The sequence below is a fragment of the Tribolium madens genome, unplaced genomic scaffold, assembly GCF_015345945.1.
Source record: "Tribolium madens isolate multiple individuals breed KSU strain unplaced genomic scaffold, Tmad_KSU_1.1 Scaffold_96;HRSCAF=242;Tcas5.2_LG5, whole genome shotgun sequence".
Classification (NCBI taxonomy): domain Eukaryota; kingdom Metazoa; phylum Arthropoda; class Insecta; order Coleoptera; family Tenebrionidae; genus Tribolium; species Tribolium madens.
This window is the reverse complement of record NW_025401068.1, coordinates 11408686-11431924: the sequence shown is the minus strand read 5'-3', so window position 1 is coordinate 11431924 and position 23239 is coordinate 11408686. Positions and strand designations below refer to the sequence as shown.

At 30.6% G+C, this 23239-nt stretch overlaps 1 protein-coding gene across 6 annotated transcripts in view; it reads right to left on the bottom strand.

Annotated features, from left to right (window-relative positions):
* The window catches only part of LOC123012425 (NPC intracellular cholesterol transporter 2 homolog a), a 328174-nt gene that overhangs the window by 184521 nt on the left and 120414 nt on the right, over nucleotides 1-23239 (bottom strand). For 5 of the 6 annotated variants that reach the window (XM_044410326.1, XM_044410328.1, XM_044410331.1 and 2 more), the window contains exon 3: nucleotides 7055-7080. The exons of the other annotated variant lie outside the window; for it this stretch is intronic. In XM_044410326.1, coding sequence (XP_044266261.1) covers nucleotides 7055-7080 — 26 coding nt within the window. The remainder of the gene's footprint in view (nucleotides 1-7054; nucleotides 7081-23239) is intronic. 6 annotated transcript variants of the gene reach the window in all.

Sequence of the window (23239 nt, the reverse complement as noted above, 5' to 3'; positions counted from 1 at the left end):
ACATACAGGCTGTCCCAACGGTCCGAAAAAGCTCTATAACTTGTTTATTTTAAGAGATATTGACTTTTTCTTTTTTTTTAGATTATAGCTAGCTGTTTGATGTACATTTTAAAAATATTGCGGTTTATATACAGGGTGTTCCAATATTAAAAAAACACTAAAGTTATGTTATTTAAATGGAATCTACTCAGTTTGATTTTATTTTTGGATTCTACGCTAAATTACAAATAACTTTTATAGAGGTTGTTTTCATTTAACTGTTATCAATTTTGATTTGTGGCGCTTTTTCACCAGAATTTTTTAAATGCAGGGGTCTGTCTAAAAATTCGTATTTTATAAATGCTTGCACACAAGTTAAAGTAAGTAACGCCATTTGATTCCTGAATGTTTGCCGCATCTTTTAAGTGTTTATTCAACAACCTGCTCAGTGGCATACGCCTACTACGATTTTTTAAACATGACAAATTAAAAATGTCAAAAACTCATTTTTTTCAAATGGCACCCTCTATTTATTATTGTACCAATCAAAAGATCTTTTGACAAGCTTTCYATCAATATAAGGTTTGTAWAGTCTAGTGTAAAATTCTAAGTTGCTATCCTAAATTAACTAAATTTCAAAAAACTTTTCTGTTTTGGACAATAAAAATCGAGTGGGCTTCTGTCATTATTACAATCTATCAATTTTATTGTGAAGATTATAAGTCCCAAAATGAATTTTACTCGTCAAGAACTCATTAACATGGTACACAGTCTTGGTGAAGCGGATCGTAATATTTTATTGGCTCAAAGACTCTACAAATAAAAATACCCAAATGCAAGACTGCCGCAAAGTGTTCCATTTAAAAAATTATACAAAAATGTATATAAATTGAGACCAACAACTGCGGAGGATATGAAACAAAGAATAGGCAATACATGCCATTTAATAAATGCAGATATGCTAAGTCGTGTTAGACTATCTTTTAGACGAGGACTGCATACTTGTATTGAAAAAAATGGTAATATTTTTGAACATCTGTTATAAAGAAAATTGTAAAATAGCTTTAATGTTTGTTAATGTTTTTACATTTTTCTACTAAATTACTGCTTTGCGATATGTTAGATTTTGCGTAATTTTCTCTGTAACTCAATTTTGCTCAATATTTTACATTTTCTTCCAGCAAAGAATTTCCAATTCCATACTTTTGTTTATTTTCTGTGCTAATTTTTTTTTGCATAAGGCCCACTCGATTTTTATTGTTCAAAACAGAAAAATTTGTCAAAATTTAGTTAATTTAGTATAGCAACTTAGAATTTTACACTAGACTATACAAACCTTATATTGATAGAAAGCTTGTCAAAAGATCTTTTGATTGGTACAATAATAAATAAAGGGTGCCATTTGAAAAAAATGAGTTTATGACATTTTTAATTTGTCATGTTTAAAAAATCGTAGTAGGCGCATGCCACTGAGCAGGTTGTTGAATAAACACTTAAAAGATGCGGCAAACATTCAGGAATCAAATGGCGTTACTTACTTTAACTTGTGTGCAAGCATTTAGAAAATACGAATTTTTAGACAGACCCCTGCATTTAAAAAATTCTGGTGAAAAAGCGCCACAAATCAAAATTGATAACAGATAAATGAAAACAACCTCTATAAAAGTTATTTGTAATTTAGCGTAGAATCCAAAAATAAAATCAAACTGATTTTAACTGATAGAACTGATAGATTCCATTTAAAAAAACATAACTTTCGTGTTTTTTTTAATATTGGGACACCCTGTATATAAACCGCAATATTTTTAAAATGTGCATCAAAAACGCAGCTATAATCTAAAAAAAATAAAAAGTCAATATCTCTTAAAATAAGCAAGTTATAGAGCTTTTTCGGACCGTAAGGACAGCCTGTATATATGCTTGTCTTAGTATCAAAAATGCTCATTTTAAGGATAGGCATTGTTCAATTAATCAATTATAGACATTAAAAGTTTATTTTTTCAAAAGACAATTTATTAATCTGTTATACAGGGTGTCAAAAAAGATTGTAAAATATTTAAGGAAGTAATAGTATAGACCAAAATAAAGAAAAAAGTCTTGATAAACAAAGTAACGGCTGCAGAGATATCGAAGATTATTTGTTTTATGAAACATTTATTTGCAATCTGTTCAAGCAAAAAAGAGAAGCTTCTAGTAAAAATTCGAAAAATTTTCACATTTGATATCTCCGAAATCGTTACTTTGCGGCCCAATGTTTATTAAGACTATTTTACAATCTTTTTTTAATGCCCTGTATGTAAAAAGGTATTCAATTTTTAACAAACTTCTACATTTTTTTAAGTTTCCGACTGCAATATATTAAAAAAAAATGTTATACTTAGTCTTAAAGTTCGTACTTTCCTCTTTATAGAGAAAAAATCGTTAGTTTTAGAAATAAAACGTTTTTTTGATAAAAACATGCACTTTTTAAAAATTTTTTACACAAAAACTAAGACAGCTAGAACAAATTTTTTCTTACTTCTGCTAAGAAGAAAGTACAGAATTTAAAGCTGTAGCAATTTTTTAGTGTTTTGCATTTGTAATGATTAATAAATTAAGAAGTTTGTTAAAAGTTAAATAACTTAAAAAAATTTAATGGAACACCCTGTTTTTATTTTTGCATCTAATAAATTGATAAATTGTCTACCTAAAAAAGTAAACTTTTAATGTATAGAGTTGATAAATGAAAAAAATATTTAACATTTAATATTAATTGTAGCAACAATGACTATCAATAACTGAGCATTGTTGATACTATGGCAACTATAGTAATTCCGTAGATTTATCCAGAGATTGTAAAAGTTTTTATAAATACTGAAATTCGAATTATTTTAGGTATTGTAAAAATAAAGATTAGTGGATTCAGTTTAACACAAATGTGATTAAATGTGTGATATTTCTTCTCTTGTGCAACTGTGCACTTTTTGACTACTGAAACAATATTAATTATTTTTTTTAATGTTTAACGTTAAATATCTTTTTAGTTATTGATTATAAACACCTAAAAGTAAATAATTTTAGAAAGACAATTTAATAATCTTTAAAATGCAAAAACAATAAATAGGGTGTTCCATTTAATTTTTTTTAGTTATTGAACTTTTAGCAAACGCCCTTTATTTTTTTATCTTTGTAAATGCAACACACTAAAAAATGTTACAACCTTATAGCTTGTACCTTCTTCTTTGCGGTAGTAAAAAAAATATTTCTAGATGTCTTAGTTTTTGTGTAATAGATTTTTAAAAAGTGTATGTTTTCGTCAAAGAAACCGTCTTATTTTTAAAACTAAGCAAAATCGACGAATAAAAGTTTAGCTTAAAAACACTGCTATAAAAATCTACATCCAAAAACCCTAAAAAACATAGAGTGTTTCATTTAAAAAAACACAAGTTTGTATTGTAACTTATTTTTGAGACACGCTGTATAGTTAAAAATAATTTTAGGCGATGAACTACATTAGTATCTATCAATGTCTTATATATTTTTTTTTAATTTTTCAATTAAAGGTCACTAATGAACTTTTCAACTCGCTGAAACACCCTGTATGCTTGCCTCAGTATCAACAATGCTCATTTGAATGATAGGCTTCTCCTTAAATATTTTACAATCTTCTTTTAATACCCTGCATACAAAAATAAAAATTTGGGTGTTACATTTAATTTATTTTAATTATTAATTATTAATATTAATTATTTTTAATTATTCCATTTTGACAAACTTCTACATTTTTTTTAACTTTCCGACTACAATACGCAATTAAAAAAATGTTATAACATTTATACTTAGTCTTAAAGTTAGTACTTTCTTCTTCACAGAGAAAAAATTTTTATAACTGTGTTAACTTTTTGTGTAATAAATTTTTAAAAACAGTATGTTTTGTCAAGAAAACCAATTTATTTCCAAAACTAAGCAAAATCGACCAATAAAAAATAGAAATTAAAAGCTACTCTAAAAATACTAAGAAACATAATAGTGTTTCATTTAAAAAACATAAGTTCGTATTGTAATTTATTTGGGACAAGCTGTATAATTAAAAATAATTTCAGGCGATGCACTAGATTTAGTATCTATCAATTTCCTACACAGATTTCTTCAAATTTTACCATTTAAAGGTGAATAATGGACTTTACCAAATCGCTGGTACTCGCTGTATAACATCAAATTTACAACAAACAGGGTATCTATAAAAACTTGTCAGGCTTCGTGATTTTTGACCTATAGACGGCAAAGTTTTCTTTTTTGAAAATGCGATCAATGCGTCCTCACGCTGCATAATAATCGCTATCATTCACTCTCCCGCTGCATTTATTCCTCCGGTAAAAGAGCCGGAGATTCCGGTGTCTCCATTGAAGCCGTCACACACATGTCCGAGGCATCTTCAGCTGCAAATTTCGCCTAATCACCCTTCGTGCTTTGACTTGTTCATCATGTCGCCTATTACAGGTAATTAGTTTTGTAAAGTTGGCAAAAGAACGCTACACACATGTGATAACTCAGTGAAAAATCCCCTTACAGTTATCCGATTGTTTGAGAAATCTTTTGTCGCGATAATTCGATTAGAATTTTGTCAAGGAGTCGTTTCCTTTTTACGATTGATTGTGAGTTAATTGTGTCTGATCGCGGCGATAAGACCACTGTTTGGGGATTAATTGTGCCCTCGTAAATCCCGCATTGGACATTTTTTTCTCATAAAAAGGCATCCGGGCGATTATTTCGCTATTATTTGGGATTTTACAAGCCGGTGGTAGAAAGTCACCAGCATTAGATTGATATTTTGATTGATCAGTGTGGGTTGCTTCATCCCTAAAGCTAATTTTATATCGAAATGAGCCTCTTTGTGGACAATAAAATTGTCGTCAAAACAGATTTTTTTCAGTTTTATTCATCCCCAAAAACTCCAAGTCAACAGAAAAATTTATGACTTAGAGTTGTGTTACAATATCTAAACAAAAAGTTAGTTGTTTTAGTTTTGTTTACGAAATTAGAAATAAAATAAACGTATTACCGTTACAAGAAAGTTAATGATTTGCAATAATTGATTTCAAAAATTCATATTCTAGATTAAAAAAAAAAGATTTTCTACAATTGTGACATCCATAAGTGCTTTTTTTTGTTTATATTTTTATTTATTCAATCCATTTAAGTTCAAGATTCATTAAATTCAATGTTTTCAAGATTTCAAGGTTTGCTTTTAGACTTTCAATTTTTTAAGCCCTAATTGTAATAATAAAATGTTCTTTTATTTTATTTCTGATTGATTATGAAACACAAAACTATTTTTTGGTTATTATTTTCACTAAAAAATAAAACAACACATAGGTATATTTGGTCATTTTTTATTTTTATATAGTCGTAGGTTTTAGAGTGAGGTAAAATCTAAAAGTTCACACTTGGGTGTGTATGCGTATAAAGGCGTCTCGGAAGAGTCTACTTTAAAAAAGAGGGGAGTTATTGGAAGCAGTGGCGTGTAGTTCAGTTTTATTATCGCAATTATTAGGCTCCGCCCAGGTGTGCACTTCTTGCTTTTACCACACTCTACTCAAAATACTAATAAGATCAATTATTATTAGTAATTTTTTTATTTCTCTTCCTTCGTTTTCTTTAAAAACACTTTGCCTTCTTACTCTTTCTTTAAATTATTCAACTATGGTGAAGAAATTTTCAGGAATACATAAGGACATCTGAATAATAAAGTTTGCTATTTAAAACAAAAGTCTACGTTATGGTAAAGACAAAAAAGTTGGACTTTAAAACTTAGAACATAGAACCCTTCTAGAGCTCTTTCATAGCAAATGTCAATCTTTTAATGTTGTTAGTTACTGTAAGAGACCGCTTAAAAACGTGTGCCCCAATACACAATTACTTCACATTTTTTTGCATTTATTCAACACAAAAATTGAAATTTATTTATTATTCGTTTTTTTTTATTTTTTTTATTTATATCATTTATTATTCCTGTATTGCATTAATTGCAAAGAATCGGAAAAAAATAACTAAAGATAACGTTCTTTAATAAACAAAATAAACCGAAATAACACATACAAAAGACACACAATTTTAATATTATTCAAAAATTGTAATTTCTTATAGAAAAAAATACCACAAGATTTTTAAACATTAAATTCTTCAATGTTTTTAAAATGTAGAAACTGTTGTTGACAAGCCCACTAAAAAATGTTGATTTTGTGTTTTAAAATTGTATAATTATTAAATATCTAACTTTTTCTAAATTTTAATATTATTCAAAAATTGTCATTTCTTATAGAAAAAAAAATACCACAAGATTTTTAAACATTAAAATCTTCAATGTTTTTAAAATGTAGAAACTGTTATTGATCAGCCCACCAAAAAATGTTGATTTTGTGTTTTAAAATTGTATAATTATTAAATATCTAACTTTTTCTCCTCAAAATTTTTATTTTCGTTTCTAAAATTTTAGGGTTTTTAAAGTTCAAATTTCAAATCAAACTTGGAATTTTCTCACAATGTTTTAAATTTTTTTCACTTAATTTTTAAGCGTTTTTCCCTCAAAATCTAATCAAATTTTCACTTTATTACACCATTTACCTACGTAACGTTTGGTCAAAATAGGTGATAAAATGCGCGCTTTTTGTCCTAATGCCGAAAAAATCTGTGCAATTAATTTGGTCAAAATCCCAGATTAATTTTGTTAATGATGATCTCGATATCTGGAATTTCCGCGATATTATCACACACAGAAAGTCGATGAATGGCCTGAAGTAAAAGTTTGATCATAGTATAAAATCTGATGGCTTCCACACCAACTCTCGGGGTCGTGAATGAAATGAATGGACGTGCATTGTCGACCACTTAACGATTCAAAGGCCTTAGCGTTACAAATATCAACCATCCAATTGTGCATTCGTCAAAAGGGCATCATATCATACCTACTCTAATCCTATTGTCGCCTTAATCGCCTTTGTGATCCCGCGACAGCCTAATTATGGAAAATATACAATAAATAAAGCGACTAACAAGAAGTTTTATTGGATTTTATTGGTCCACGACGGGCACTTACCCTCAGAAACCGACACCGGAAGCGATCTGAAACAAAAAATAATTCATTTGAGAAAAGCCTTCAAAGCCGCCATTGAGCTTTTGTCTCCTCGACAAAGTCAAAGGGTAAATACTGGACGAGAGTCGCTTTGGGAAATTTCATAGTTCTCTGATTGATTTGTTAAATTTGGAATTTTAATCCGGGGGTTACCCGCTTCAAATGAATCATATTCGTTTGCGTGTAACTTTAATAACCATCATCCGAGGGTGTCCGAAGGGGTTAATTAATCCCTCATCGTAGTCATGGTCGCAAAACCATCGACTCCTTTTTTAATCGATTCGTCCCGGCATTACAGATAATTTTCCTAATGCGTTGCAGCAAAGGGTGGACAGGGCCGGCGTCACCCAAAAGCAATACGGCTAATGAGCGCTTCAATTCAACTTCAATTTATTCAACTCAATGTTATTTTCCAAAAAATCAATAAAAAATCTAATTTTAACTAAACTGTCCAGGAGCAGTTTAAAAATTTATCGGATTTTGGTCCTTTCTTAATCATTTCCATGAAAAATTTTAAAATTACTGTTTAATAGTTTACAAAATATTAGGAGTATAAAAAATGCTTCGTTAAAATTACATTTGGCACTGTTTTTCATCCATCATCCACCGATTCTACGTGTTAGATATTGACCCTTCTGTAGTCTTTTCCAGGTTAAATCCGAAAAAAAACTTGTAATTATTTACCAAAAAGTCAACACAACATTGTTCGGAGGAATACAAATCCGTCATTGTTTACCATCTAGAAACGACAGTTTTAACATTTATCATATTTTGCCCCTCTCTTAATTATTTCCGTGTAAAATTTTTAGATTATTTTCAAAAGTTTAACCCCTTTCTGCAGTTCTTTCCAGGTTGAAATCCGAAGAAAAACTTGAAATTATTTTCGAAATAATTGACAGAGTTTTAATAAAATTGTCGGGATTGTTCACCATTTAGAACAAGGATTGGAAAATTTTTCATATTTTATTACTGACTCATTTCCGGATAAAATTTTAAACTTATTGAAAAAAAAAATTGAAAAGTATTTCGTTGAAAGCAATCTCTAATCCTCTATTTCCAAATGCTATAAATATTTAACCCTTCTATGGTAAAATTCAAGTGGATTATTTCTCCGTTTGATTTGGGACGAAATCCTATAAAAAATTTAGTTGCATTCATTTGCACAATAATATAACTAAAAGTTTGTTACACTTTTAAAATTGACTCAGAAAAGAGCCTTTTCTCTCTGCAGGAATAAAGAGTAGATAAGTGAAAAATATACAAGGAGTCCGGAAAAAAATTGAAAGATTTCGAGGCTAGTGTCTTAGGTAAAAATAAGAAAAAAAGGTTAAAAAGTTAAAATGCCTATAATATCCTAATTTCTCTTAATTGCAATTCTGTGAATTCCAATTATAAAGCTAACAATTTTTGCATTTCTAAAGATTAGCATGATTTTGGCACAAAAACTCATCTTAGATTTATTCAAATCTGCTGTCCTTAATCAAAATTTTAGTTCACAAGCGGTGTTATCTATTCTTTGAATATTAAAAACACATTGAAATTTTCAAGAAGTTACAATTTCTAGGAACTGATCGCAAAAAAATATTTTTCTTAGCTAATTTAGATACTCAGAAACGAGATTCCAACTTCAGATTCTCTCTTGTCAAATTTTCAAAACGTTGAGAAAACGAAAAAACTGGATTTTTTTTCCAAGATCTTGAATTTTCTACTGAAAAACTTTTAGTGTATCTTTATCTTGTTATGTAATTTATTTTACAATTTAGAATTTTTGAATTTTTTCAGTCCTTACACTCAAAATTTTTTTTTCTAAAATTTTTCATATTTCTACCTCTACAGTTACTGAATTTTAATTTTTCAGTAATTTCACCAAAAAAATATTTAATTTTTATAACTTGGAATTTTGAATTTTGGACTAAAATTGTAACAAAAAATTATGAAAGTTTTTTTACTGTCTAAAAGTCCAGAAATGCTTCCTGAAAGAGTTAAGAGCTCTGAAGATAATGGAGACTGGAGGCCCTAGAGTCAATAATCTATTTAGGAAGTAAAATTTTGATATGAAAAAAGTTTTTTTAATTTTTTTAGCAGATACGGATTTATTAGCTAATTTTCGACAAAAACGAGGATTGTTTTAGTAATGCGATATTTATCTCAACCTACTAAATAATCCACATTTTAAATAAACTTCGTTACAATCAAAACAAATAACAAAGATATTAGACCCAAAAGTCTTACGTAAGACACCCTGATAAATTGTTAATAATTTTCATTTTATTTTGAAAAACCTGCTGTAAAGTTAGAATAAAAATTTTATGCTTTTATTGGTTCAGGTTAATTGTTGATTTATTTTTTTATGTTTCCCTCTCTGTGTCATTTCGTCGATTTCTTTGTTGGGTGTTGGCGGAAACTAATCGAACTCCTTTTGATTTTGCTGAAAGAGAGTCTGGTTTTAAGGTAGAATATGCTATAATTTTTTGGCTAAGTTTGCCTAGTATTTTGTTTATGAGAATAATTTGTGTCATATTATTTTTGGGTGCGAATATAGATCCTTTTTTTTCTTTTATTAAGGGTGTTATGCAGTGAAGTAAAATTTCAGTTTTCAGAAATATGCAACCCAAATTGCAGGGCGTTTAGGCTTGCACTGGCAGCTGTCAATCAACGGATTAAAAGACCGCCTGTGGTGACTGTCGCTAAGACCACACCAGACCGAACCATTTAAAATAATCTTAGTAAAATTTTCGGAATGTGCTCTTTAACTTATTTTCATATATGATAATAATACTAATAATAATAACAAAATGCCAAGTTGCATTGTTAAATACTTAATGAAGATAAATAATCTTTTATAAACCGAACACAAATAAAAAAGAAATTTTAAGGACCATGAATGGCTTTATATTCACACAAAATATTTTATTAGACTTAGCAAACACTAACACTATAAAACAAAATTACACATTTACACATACAGAGTGTCAATTTTAAAACTTGCAATCGGCGATATTTCTAGAACTGAAAGTTATTGAGAAACCGTTTCGGTGAAGCCTTTGAAGCCTTGAAGCCACAGCCACCTCAAGTTGAATATTTTAAATGGCACTACCCTACTTCTGATACATCAGTAAATAAAGTAATTAATTAAAAACATTCAAAATATGTCGTCTCCTTACTGCAACAACTAGATAACTTGAAATTTATAGTTTTGAGTAACTGCAGTTTAAAAATTTAAAAGACAAACAACTACATCTTGAAAGTAATCAAAAATTATTATTGTTAGTCATACAAGTGTGTAATATACTAAACTGTTTTTTTAATGTGACAGAAATTTAGGTTTTAGGTTTTTGAAGTACTGCAACAAATACTTTAGAAATGCCTAAAATTTAAGTTATCTAGTTGTTACACTAAGGAGACGATTTTTAGATCACATATTTTTATGTGTAACGTATACTTGATTTTTTTAAACTAAAATTATATTAGAAATTAGTTTTTAACTAATAAGCAGTGCTAATTTAGAGCGAAATTTATTTATCTCTTACAAGAATCGTTTCCCCTATCCAGGGACACACTGTGTATCTGCTTCGACTTCTGTTGTCATTCATTTTGCGTTCTTAAACGTCGAATAATTCGCGAATTAAAATTTGAATGCAGTTAAATGTTCTGTAAATTGGCCACAATGCTACTAGACTTAAAAAAATGTAGCTAAAACCAGATATCATCAATTTGAAATTCAACAAAAAGGAAAGCTTCTTGCAGGTACCGCTTGTGTAAAATCATTATTAGGGGTTAAGCGCTCGATGGGGGGTAATAATGGCTGTAAATCATGGAAGAAGCTTGAGATTTTCGGTCCAAGGGTAATGGAGGTTGCATCCATATTTTAAAGTTTTTTTGTAATTTAGCTTGTATTATAAAAATAATTGAACGTAGCGAGGTGCATATTTTAATTATCTACATGTCAATAAAAAAATTGTTTTAAGATGTTGCACCGTTACAAAGAAAAACCTGGGCAAAGTTTTACAATAATGGTAATTTTTTAGAAAATCTAAGTAATATTTAAAAAAAATACAACATAGCGGGGTACGTTATGCTATTATTTACAGATAGAGACGTGGATCTTGTTGTAGAATTAAAAAATACAGATTTTACACATGGGTGAAATTTGTATATTTTCCCGTATAGATTTTAGAAACTAATGGAGAGCCTTAAGTTTGTATTTTTTTCTGAATTTGAATTCGTGGGACTTTTTCGTTACGATAAATGAAGGTATTTGGCCAGGAGAGCTGTTTTTCTGTGTAGAAAAACCCAGATCGTTATTTTTCTCGATTGTAGTGAAAATATTCCCCTTGGTACAATTTTTTATTCATGTCGGTGTCAGAAAAAGACATACGAGCTATTTATTGGGTAAATATCGGTGTCAGTGTGTCATTCCCCTTGTGAAAAGCTCCCCGAATTAAAAAAACACGGTTGTAATTGTCTCCGCTCGCCTCATAATAACTTAATAGCTAATCGATCGAAACCATACATTAGTTATGATGAGCATATAGCATTTCCATTAGGCACGACAATGGCACGCGAACCTCCGTTACTAATTGACAGCAAGTTTGTTTGTTTTAAGGGTAGCAGAAACGCATTTTCAATCAACTCGAGTGTGTTTACATCGTCTTGCCCGATAATCGCAATGTATCCGATTCTTTTCCACACAGAATTATTCAATTACGTCCATCGCAATTTCAGCGATGATTGGGCGAAAACTTTGTTTCAGATGTTGGCTGCAGCGGACCAACAATTACACACCACTTAACATGCCATCGATAAGTAATTTCACGTTGCAAATTTGATTAATTATGTTTTGATTGGTATGACCGTGTGTGATTTTGTTATCCTTGATGGTGGCTTTGTGCCCTGGACCTTATTTGGACCACAATGCCAAGGCTAACTCCACGAAACATGAGAGAAAGGGAGAGTTGTGAAATTTTTAACTAACTGTAGTTTGTTTTGTTTGAAACACTTCACTGATTTAGAGGCAGTGACCAGAGCTAAATTAAGTGCTATTGTGTTATTATTTGAGACAACATAGAAAATGTTTCTTTCTTGGTGATATTTTAGAAAATTTAAAGTCCCGAAAATAAAAAGGAGAATTTGTTCGTTTCATTTTAAAGCTGTATTTTATGGGGCAATTCTTGTAACAGCCACCACATGTGGAATAAAATCCTCGCAAAATGTCTCTTTTACAATCCGTGAAATTTAACGTCCGAGAGTCGGATTTGTGTCTCCCCAAAAACAAATTTCCACCATTAAACTCCATTAATATTCGTCGGTGGAAGTTGTCGAAGTATAAACGAAATTAGAATCGCTAAGTGAGCGAGGGAATTAGAGTTTTCGAAGGATGTAGTCTCGTTGGAGATAAGTTTTCCTCTGGTGGGAGAGATCGACGAACCGTTGGCAACGCCACGATCCCCAGCTCGACCAACCCTACGACCTGAACTTGTCGACCAATCACTGACTAGAACAAAAGAATACACTCAATGACAAAAGCAGCACGGTTGTGCACAGCGCACGCCGATACATTGCACAACACCGACCACAGCGAGAGGCATCTCTGAAATACTTTTAATAACAAAGTCTATTTGAAACAAAACCCGATTTTTGATAGTTTGTGCGCCAAATAATACGATATACAGGCTAGATCACGAAAAACTGTATTATTTTTTTTTACACATGACAAGTTGCACAATTGCCTATTTTTGGGGATAGATGCTCAAACAATACAGCTTCCCGTTTTTTTTTTTTTTAAATAAAACACCCTGTATATTTTATAATTTTTGGATTCCTCGTCAAATTGTCTTTCAACAAGCTCATTAAGTACGAGTGTTTACTTATCACCTGATTTTTTTTAGTTGCGATTTTGTGATTGAATTCCCCTGCAAAATCGAATAGTGTGAATCCTATAATAATTTTGACAAAACATTTTCGAATCAGATAATGTGAGTTCTACACAAAAATTTCGACAAAACAATTGTGAATTAGAATAATCAGATAGTGTAAGTTCTACATGGGGCGAGCCCCCAATGTTTTCGATAAAACATTTGAGAATCAGATAGTGTGAGTCTACACAATAATTACAAAAAAACATTTTCGAACCTGACAGGATTTGACTACTGTTTCTGTAGTGCTTTTTTGAATTATTACATAAAATGGGCTGTGGAAAATAGAGCATTTTTATTCATTTTATCTAAGCCAAGCAAACGACTGATAACCAAAAACTGATGAACTTTTATTAAAAATATATAAAAATGATTGAAAAATTTCAAGTAAGATAAAATACCACGAACATTGAAAAAATGTTTAAAAAATTCTCTGTCAAAAAAATTTAACATTTATTTTTTGACGTGATAGTATCTTTTTTTATAGTTATTTAGTAAAGTTATAAAAATTTTGCCAATACAAGCCACGAATAACATTAAATTTAGGATTCAGCTTCCTTGTTTTCTCTTCTAATAGCCTGTAGCAGAAAAATTGTAATTTTTCCAACAGAAATAGAGTCAAAGTGCAAAATTGAAACTCTCATAACTTCGAAATTTTTATAATTAGATTTTTTTAAACATTTTTTTCCTGTTCCTGGTACCTTACATGGCATTTTTTTCTAAGGCGCGTGTTCTGGTGCATCCTCTACATATTTTTAAAAGTATAATAGGGGTTTTATAATCCAGTGTACCTACATGAAAAAATTATACAGGGTCGCTAAAAAGAATGGATACAGTAAAATATTATAAAAACTATTCATCAAAAATTTGGTATATGCTTAAAAGTATTTAAATTCCATCGTCTCAAATGTTTAACAAATTTTTATCTCTGTTTACTCTGGAGATTCAAAGCTAACTTAATTTTTTTTTAATGGCAGGAAGGGCCAAATTTAATATTTTTAAGGAGAGCATTTTTTTGAGTTCTGTCCATACCTTCTTTTAATCAAAACTTAAAAATAAAATTTTTAAAAATGTAAAATTTTGTTAGCCTTAGAAATGTTGTTTTTGTCTATCGTAAGCTCTTTGCCGCCTAAACTTTAAACAAAAAATAAGTAAAAGCTAATAATAATTGTGAAAATAACATTTATTTCAACTGAAAAAGAATAATACATTTTAATTAAAAAAAACTTAAACACGAAATACATAATTTTTATGCTACAAACGATGTTATAATGATTTCCATTGACTTGAGAATTTCTATAAGCTCAATTTCACCTAAATGTACCATTGTTAAACTAATTATTGCACACAAGCTTAATTATTTTTGACTAATATGCAAGTGGCAGATCGCTAATAATAGCATCTTCAAAGCTAACTTAGTTTTACTTTTTCAGAGTTACAATTTTGAATTTTTTTTTTACTTTTTAATAAAAATAAAGGTGAGCATATGTTACCTCACAGAATTCAGGAAAAAATGCTCTTTTAAAAATAATTAAATTAGACCCTACGTGCCATTAAAAAAATCAAGTTATCCTTGTATTTTGAAAATAAATGATGGTAGAAAACTAAAAAAGATCTCAAATGATAGAATTTGAACACTTCTAACTGTTTCCCAAATTTCGACGTGCTCTGTTAAACCGTTCTGAAAATCTTTAACTTTATCTATACTTTTAGCGACCCTGTATAACAAACTGTATACCTGCACCTGCACAGTGTGGGAGAAATGGACTTTAACACATCGAAATTTTCAAAAGAAAGTGTTTTTTTTATTTTGTTCTTTTATAAGTTTATGATATGAGAAAAACATTCGTGGTTTGAATTTATGATTTTACAGTAGATTTTTCAGAATGTGATCCATCACTCCCTAAATAAAAAAATTCTAAAAGCTAAATTTTAGAGCCACAAAAATTAGTGACTTTTGCGACGAAAACAAAACATTTGTATGTTTTATTAGAATAAAAAAATTTGTTCAAATCAAGGTAAAGAATTCGCCATCCTGTATGTATTTTTCCCAGTTTTCAGTTTTCCTTGAACGCACCTCTAATCTCCTTGTGCTTTTCACTCTTCCGGCTCGAGCACCGTAATAAGAAGCTTAAAAGTTGAAGATGTTGAAAGCAATTAAAAACTCGATAGTTGCTCTCACTTTCAATCTTGCAACTTGAAACAGACAATTTCAATTGACATTTCGTGTGTGTGGAAAAATCCTCATCCCTTCGGGATGATGCATCAATTCCCCTCGAAGCAATTAATACTGCATCCCGTAAAAAACCTCTGAAAATCAATCAGTGAAATCTGCAATTCGCGAGTAATGCCATTGGCCGCGTGAACCCAGGCCTGTCTAATGCCCTCGGAGCGCGCCAGAAACAAGCGACCGCCCCGGCCTAATCCCTCTTATCCCGAAAGTAATTTTGAGTCTTTTGAAATGGTCCCCCAGCTTTCAGCGAAATCCGCCGCCGCGGACTCCTATCTCGCGCTGACACCGGCGACTACGCCATACCACCATTACAAACAGGCGGCCAAAAATCTTTCCGCAACCGCAAAGAAAGGGAAATGAAAAAGCACGTGAGAAACCCGACCGCGATCCCAATCATTTTATTTATTTGTGTGTAAGCAGCGCATCGAGATTTTCTTTAATTCTGAAGTGCACTAAGCGCTTTCAGAATTATTCGACTGAAATCGAGGGGTTCGTTTTGTAATGAATCTTGAACATTCTTTGCAACTTGGAGATCATAAGTCGCGATACGAAAATAGTTTCGACGATTCACTCGCATTGTACGGGAGAACGTGATCAAAAATAGGGTAAATGCGGGATGTTTGCCTCTTAATTAAATTCGGTCTATTTTAATATTGACGCAAACAACAAAAGTTATAGTTTTTCAAGTATAAATGTTATCGTTGTTCCTAATAATGTGAAAAAAGCGATAATTTGATTTATGCCCCTTAGGGAGATGAATGCTCAATGTAATTATAAAAACTTACAAAAGATAGTACAAAAAATCTTTTAAAAAAATATTATGCCCTATGTTTTAAGAATGTATGCAAAGGAAATTCCTTTGATAAGATTTTATGCCCTTATATATGCCTAAATCAAAAAAATCCTTTGATAAGATATTATGCCCTACGTTTTAAGAATTTATGCCCCTTGGAAAGATGTATGTCTATGTACTTGATCAAAAATAGGTAGAGTAAATGCGAGATGTATACCCCCTTAATTAAATTCGACCTATTTTAATATTGACGTAAATATAATAGAAATAAATATCGTCACGTGGTTAACGTAAATGCTTTTGTTTATCAAATGTTATTCTAGTTCCTAATAATGTGAAATAAACGCTATTTTGATAAAATATTATGCCCCTTCTTTTGAAGATTTATGCCCCTTGGGAAAATAAGTGCCCAATGTACTTAAAAATTTACAAGAAATAGTACAAAAGTCTTTTAATAAAATGTTATGACCTACATTTTTAGAATTTATGCCCCTTAGGAAGATTCTTATGTATTTAAAAATTTACAAGTGATTTTACATAAAAATTCTTTTAATACGGTATTATGCCCTACATTCTGAGGATCTATGCCCCTTAAAAGACGATAAATGCCCAATGTACTTAAAAATTTACAAGAGATAGTACAAAAAAGTCTTTTAATAAGATATTATGCCCTAGATTTTAAGGATTTATGCCCCTAAGGAACATATATGCTTAGTGTACTTATAAAATTAATTTTAAAAAATTAGGTAATACATACAGGGTGTGTCAGAACTCACGCCTCAAGTAAAATAAGATACCAGGAACATGAAAAAATGTTTAGCTTGTAGCAAAAAAACTTGGAATAGTTATTTATTATACAAGACTATAAAGAAATTGTTTATCTACGAGTGAAAAGGTTAAGTTTACGAGTGACGAAGCTACGAATGGGAGTACGTAAACAATTTTTATCGTCGTGTAAAATATTTTGTTTTATTTTGTACTCACCTACCAGAATTTCTTGAATTAGATAAAAATTATTTAATTTCACTAGACGATAAAAGACCACTTTATCTACTAAAATTAGTTGATAAAATATACAGTATGATGAAAAAAAGGCGCCCGTGTTAACCCACACGTTATAAGTGATCTTTTATTAAAGACGAATTCGAGGACCAAAATTGGATTTGTGCTCTTATCAGTAAGATATAGACTGTCTTTTTTAGAAAAGAGAAATCTATATAATTAACCGTTTTAAAATAATTTCATTGTTAAAGTCTAGATTTTGACACAGTTGACGGTGTTCTTAAAAAAAATGTGTAAAAAGTATATTGAAATAAACTTTATTGAAGATGTTAGGATACCATTTCTTGGCTCCAAAGAAAATTTATCAATGTTGCAACATTGCAAATATCCTAGGATACAGAAAATGTCCAAGTAATATTCAATTATTGGAAACGGTAGCAACAAAAAAATCTATTTTCAATGTTGTTTGTTCTGTGAAATTTAAACGATTAAAGTCAAAAAAGTTTCCTAGATACGAAAAATACCTGATTGAAATAGTTTTTTAGTAAAAGAAAATTGTGCAATATTGCCGCTTTGTGCTGTTAGACAAACTGTTTAAATTTTAAAAAGAATCTATTTAGACTATTTTTGGAATGATGGTCACAATGTTTCAATAAAAAAGGACGCGCCTGTTTCAATCGTGGGCGCCTTTTTTTCATCACCCTGTATAACAGTAGATAAAAATTACTTTATTTCACTAGACGATAAAAAACTACTTTATCTACCGAAATTAGTTGATAAAAGCACACTTTAATATTGAGTACAAAATAAAATTATATTTCCAACAATAATAAATAGATTTCAAAGTGCAAAATTTAAACTCTCATAACTTCGAAATTTTTTATATAATTTTTTTTTTCAATGTTCCTGGTATATTACCTTTTTCTCTGGGGCGCAAATTCTGGCGCATCCTGTATATCCCTTTGATCTATGAGACATATATCCGTAGAAGTGTTTTAGAATGGACATTAAACGCAAAAACAGAAGAGGAAATTGAAAAATGTTACCTCAGAATACATTAATCGTAAAGAGTGTATATCCCCTCGGGCACACATCCCACGTTTACCCTACATATTGTCGTCTTCCCCACTTGTATTAAAAAATAATTTATCAGATATGCTCCTCAATTCTGGTGTTTTGATAAAAATCCTCGAGAGAAACAATGTTTTAGTCGCGATTGAATCTGCAATAATAAGCGCGAGAAGAAAAAGTGAAACCGAATGTAAACTTTCATTAGATGTATGTTTCCGCTGATTTAGAAACGAATTTAAAGACAATACACAATGAAAATGTGCAAAAAACATCAGCTTGATGATACAATACATAAAGCGAAGGAAGCCGTCGCCGCCGCCGCATACCGACTCCAGGCGCAAAAGTAATAATTCAAACAAAAGCCGGGAATTCAACTGGTTGCAGATACAAGCTTCGCATAAATCAATACCGAAATAATAAACTAAATTCGGAATAAGTGGCCAATTTGAAACCGGTGCATAATTTTATCGCGTGCGCGAGAGGGCGCTTGCTATCTTTATGCAAAACAGTTTCCGATAATGAGAGTTGTGTCGCGACGACGAGTTTTTTATTTAGGTGGTGGCGTCTCGCGCGACTAAACGCTTATTTTACGATTCATTTGCTCTTACCGGAATTGATAAGTTGCTGTTGATTTCTCCTTATCGAGAAAAATTGACGAGAGAGGGAAATTGCAGGGATTAGGAGACGTCGCGACGCCGAGCGACGCTTATGCACACACAGGTGCGAAGTCATCCGACGAACCCTTATCACGCGTTTTGTCACTCGTGAAATTTGCCTTTATTTTGATAATACACGGATTTGTGATTTACGATGGAGGATTTATACACGCGAGGCAAAGGCATTGATTTTCAAATAGAAGACCATCATTTAAAGACTAAGCACGAAAAGAAATTTTATTAAAAAAAAAAACCTTAAATTATCAAACTTTGAAAAAAAGACATTTTACAAACAAATCTTAATTTAATCAACACAAAACTTCAAAAAACATAATTGACATAGTCATTTTTTTTCGGAATTTTTCTTTTCAATAGCCGACCTTAAAACCAAAGTTTTGTAGAAAAAATATCTGGAAAACCTCGATATTTGCCCTACTTTCTTGTTTGCCTATTGAATACAATTTTCTTTTTAAATTCCTGTTGCAATATTAGTATTTTTTTTGTTAAGAAAAAACATGTTTTTAATTAAATTCTCTCAGAATTTTTAGTGTTGCTAATAAAAAGTACAATTTTGCACGTTACTCAACGTTTTTCTTTACTATACCCTCATACAATACAATATGATATTTTTCTAATATACACAGTGCTGACTAAAAGTGATCAAATTGTGAAGTTTTAATTTTTAACATTTAACATTTGAACCTCGAAGGTGTAGATAAAGTGATGAAAAGGACGCATCTTACTGAAATCAGCTGAAAAATAAGTCTCAAATCTTATTTCAAGTAAAATAAACTTCTGAAAAGCGTGACATTWCAAATTTCAGTAGTTTAATAAAAAAAAATGGCAGTTTAATTAAAGCAAACTTCAAAAAACATAATTATCAAAGTCATTTATTTTTCGAATTTTTTTTTTCAATGCCTACCTTAAAACTAAAAGTTTATATAAAAAATGTCTAGAAAACAACGATATTTGCCCCACTTCTTGTTTGCCTTGTTGAATACAATTTTCATTTGAAATTTCTGTTGCAATGTTGCTAAATTATTTTTTGCAAAATTTTGAGAAAAAATTCGTTTAGAATTTTTATTGCTGCTAATAAAAAAGAATAATTTTGCACGTTGCTTAACGTTTTTCCTTACTACACCCTCATAAAATTTGATGTTTTTCTAATATACAGAGTGCTGACTAAAAGTGATCAAGTTGTGAAGTTTTAACATTTGAACCTGCTCGTAGTTGTAGATAAAGTGACACTTTGCTGAAATCAGCTGAAAAAGAAGTCTCAAATCTTATTTCAAGTAAAATAAACTTTTGAAAATCGTGACATTTCAAGTTTCAGTAGTTTAATAAAAAAATGTCAATTTAATCAAAGCAAACTTCAACAAACATAATTGTCATAATCATTTTTTTCGATTTTTTTTTCAATGTCAAATCAAAAGTTTATAAAAAAAAACATCTGGAAAATCCCGATATTTGCTCTGCTTTCGTGTGTTAACGTTACTTAATTTTCTTTGGTCGAGATTTAAAAAAAAATGAATTAAATTCTTTTAGAATTTTTAGTTTCGTTAATAAATAAAGCAGAATTTTGCACGTTGCTAAACAGTTTTTCCTTACTATACCTTTATACAATTTTAAATTTTTCTAATAAAGGTACAGAGTGCTGACTAAAAATAATAAAATGGTGCAGTTTTTTTTCGTTTCAATACCTTACCTAAAATTATTGAGTGCATATTTTTTTAAGTCTTAAATTCTTCTAGTCTTTTTATTTCTAAAATCACGCTGTATATTTAATTAACGCATATTTCAAAAAATATAAATGACGTAATTTTTTTTCAGGATTTTTCCGATCCATACCTTACCTTGAAATACTTATAATGTTGTATTGGACTAAACAATCTCTTATAGTAACTTGGAACTAGGCGTTTTTTTAAATATTATAAATATTTATATAAAATTTGAATAAAAAAAAAAGTTAAATATTTTTTTTTTCAAAAAAGTGTTACGTTGGCGAAAATTCTAAATGTCTTTAAAACCCAATTCAATATTTTGATTTAAAATTGGATCAAAAATATCGCTAAAAACAGCCAAGTAAATTTCAATATACTTGTCTTTGCCGCACACTTGGTTTAACTCTGTGGTCCCCTTTAGCCTTAAAATTAACATTTTGCTATGAATAAATTTCTAATAAATAAATTTAAAAAACCAAATCTTGTTTTTTAAATAGCGCAGTTAGTAGGATTTGTGCTGTAAAATTATGCAACTTGAAAAATTTGAAATTCAGCATGTCAACAGTAGAGAAAATTTAATTTTTTTAACGATAGGAAAAATATTCCTGACAATTTTAAATTGACATGTAATTTTAACAAAATTGGGCAGTGTTTGCTCGAATGTTTTATTTTTTTTCCGAAATGATGAGTAATTTTCGTGGTTAGCAGATTCCGCTTGATTATTTTGGGGTGGTCTGGCATTGTCCCTTCCATTTATTTATGCCGCGGCATTAATCCCATCCCTGATATCTTATATAGAATTGCAATGTCTGAGTGGTTTAGGTATGCGGGCAATGTCTGTGCGGAATGCGGTTTTCATTTTTCGCCCTATAAATCAGCCCCAAACGTTTTAATAAAACAGTTCTACCTTAGAGTCGAGGAGATTTGTCTCCGGAACACCAGGCAAATATTTTTATGTTGCACTTGGTCCCTTTAGATGCGTTGATTTTTTTCATTATGACTTCGTGATGAAATTCGACAGCGGTGACCTCAAATCCCTGTTAAGAGGGTCGAGAAAGGGTGGGTGGGGAGCCATTCGAGCACCCTCCCGAGGGATCCGGGGGATGGAGCGCGACGCTGTTTACAATCGCATTGAATATTTATAACTCGCCAGTTGATGAGCGGAGCAATATGCTCGATATTTAGCCGAGGGACCGAATATTGATATTCATTCAATTTAAACTAATATTTGCGGGGGTAATCTCGCGAGTGATTTCTAACGCAAATTTGAGCAACGCCTTCGCGCACGAATCTCGTATTCTTCATGGCGAACTAATAACCAGGACATCTGTCTCTGAAAAAAATCTCATAAAACCCCAAACACACTAAGACGTGGAAAACATGACGCGGGTTGGATATTGGTGTGGCGGGAACGTGAGTGCGTTCCCAATCCGCTTCTTTCACGTTCGCAGCCACTTCTGTTTTCAGCTTACGGCGCTGAAATATTAAACACTCGATCTCCTGAAAAAATTCTGAAACAAAACGGCGTATCACTCGCGTGGTAATTATCACCAAGTTGGGTTTTTTTTTCCTTTTTATTTACCAAATGGAAATATTTTTCTTGGTCTATTTCTCTCATTTCTGATTGACGGGGGGTTTAATAAGAGACTTGTGCCGAGTCACGCTGCCACAAAGCACGTGTTCTACCACGAACTAATCACCGGCTTATGTAATTATCTCGAGATAATTAATAACGAATTTTTGTGTTTCTTTAAATCGCAAAGGAATCGAACATTCACCAAGCACAAAATATACAAAAATTTAAGACAAGTTTTAAAATTTCGGTGACTCGTAGATAACTAAAAAGATACCAAGTCATTCGAGAGGTAAACCGATGTGGAATTATAGAATTCAAAGTGGTGGAATTAGTTTTGGAAGTACATATTTCGAATTATTGGTAATATTTGGGATACTTAGGAATTCCTTGGAAAAAAAACTCATGCAAGTCCATTTGCATCTACTACATTGGCGCATGCGCATTAAACTCACTTTAAGCCTTGGCTACTTAAAACGAGCAAAAAACAAATTATTTCATGTCAAAACAAAAAGAACTAAATCCCAAAAATTAGGTACAGTGACAAACGAGAATTTAAAATAACATATTAATAAAACAAAATAAGTGTCAGGGAATTTATATGACCAAAAGTCAAAGATATTGCTTGGAAAAATATATAGGTGCGCCAGAACTCGCGCCCCAGGGAAAATTTTCAAGTAAGGTAAGATACCAAGAACATGGAAAAAATGTTTAAAAAAGTGTAACTGTCACAAAATTTTGACATTTATTTTTTGACATTTAACATTTTTTTATGTTTATTTAATGATACTGATAATCTTGTATAAGTTTTTTTTTACAATTATTTAGTAAAGGTACAAAAATGTTGCCAATGAAAGCCACAAATAACATTGAACAGAGTTACAATTTAGGATACAGCCTCCTTCTAATAACCTGTAGCAAAAAAACTTGAAAAATTTTTATTTTTCCAACAGAAATAAATAGAGTCAAAGTACAAAATTTAAACAAAATTTATGTTCCTGGTATCTTACGTTATATGGCGCACCCTGTATAATTTACGGTCCTGTTTTGTTCTTTTCAATTTTTTTTTAATAAATAAGAATCAAATTAAAATAATTAATAGTACTTTTGTAAGAGGTATTTGTTCATAATGTTATTTTCTAAATTTTATGTACCTATTGTTTATTTTTATTTACATTTTTATTA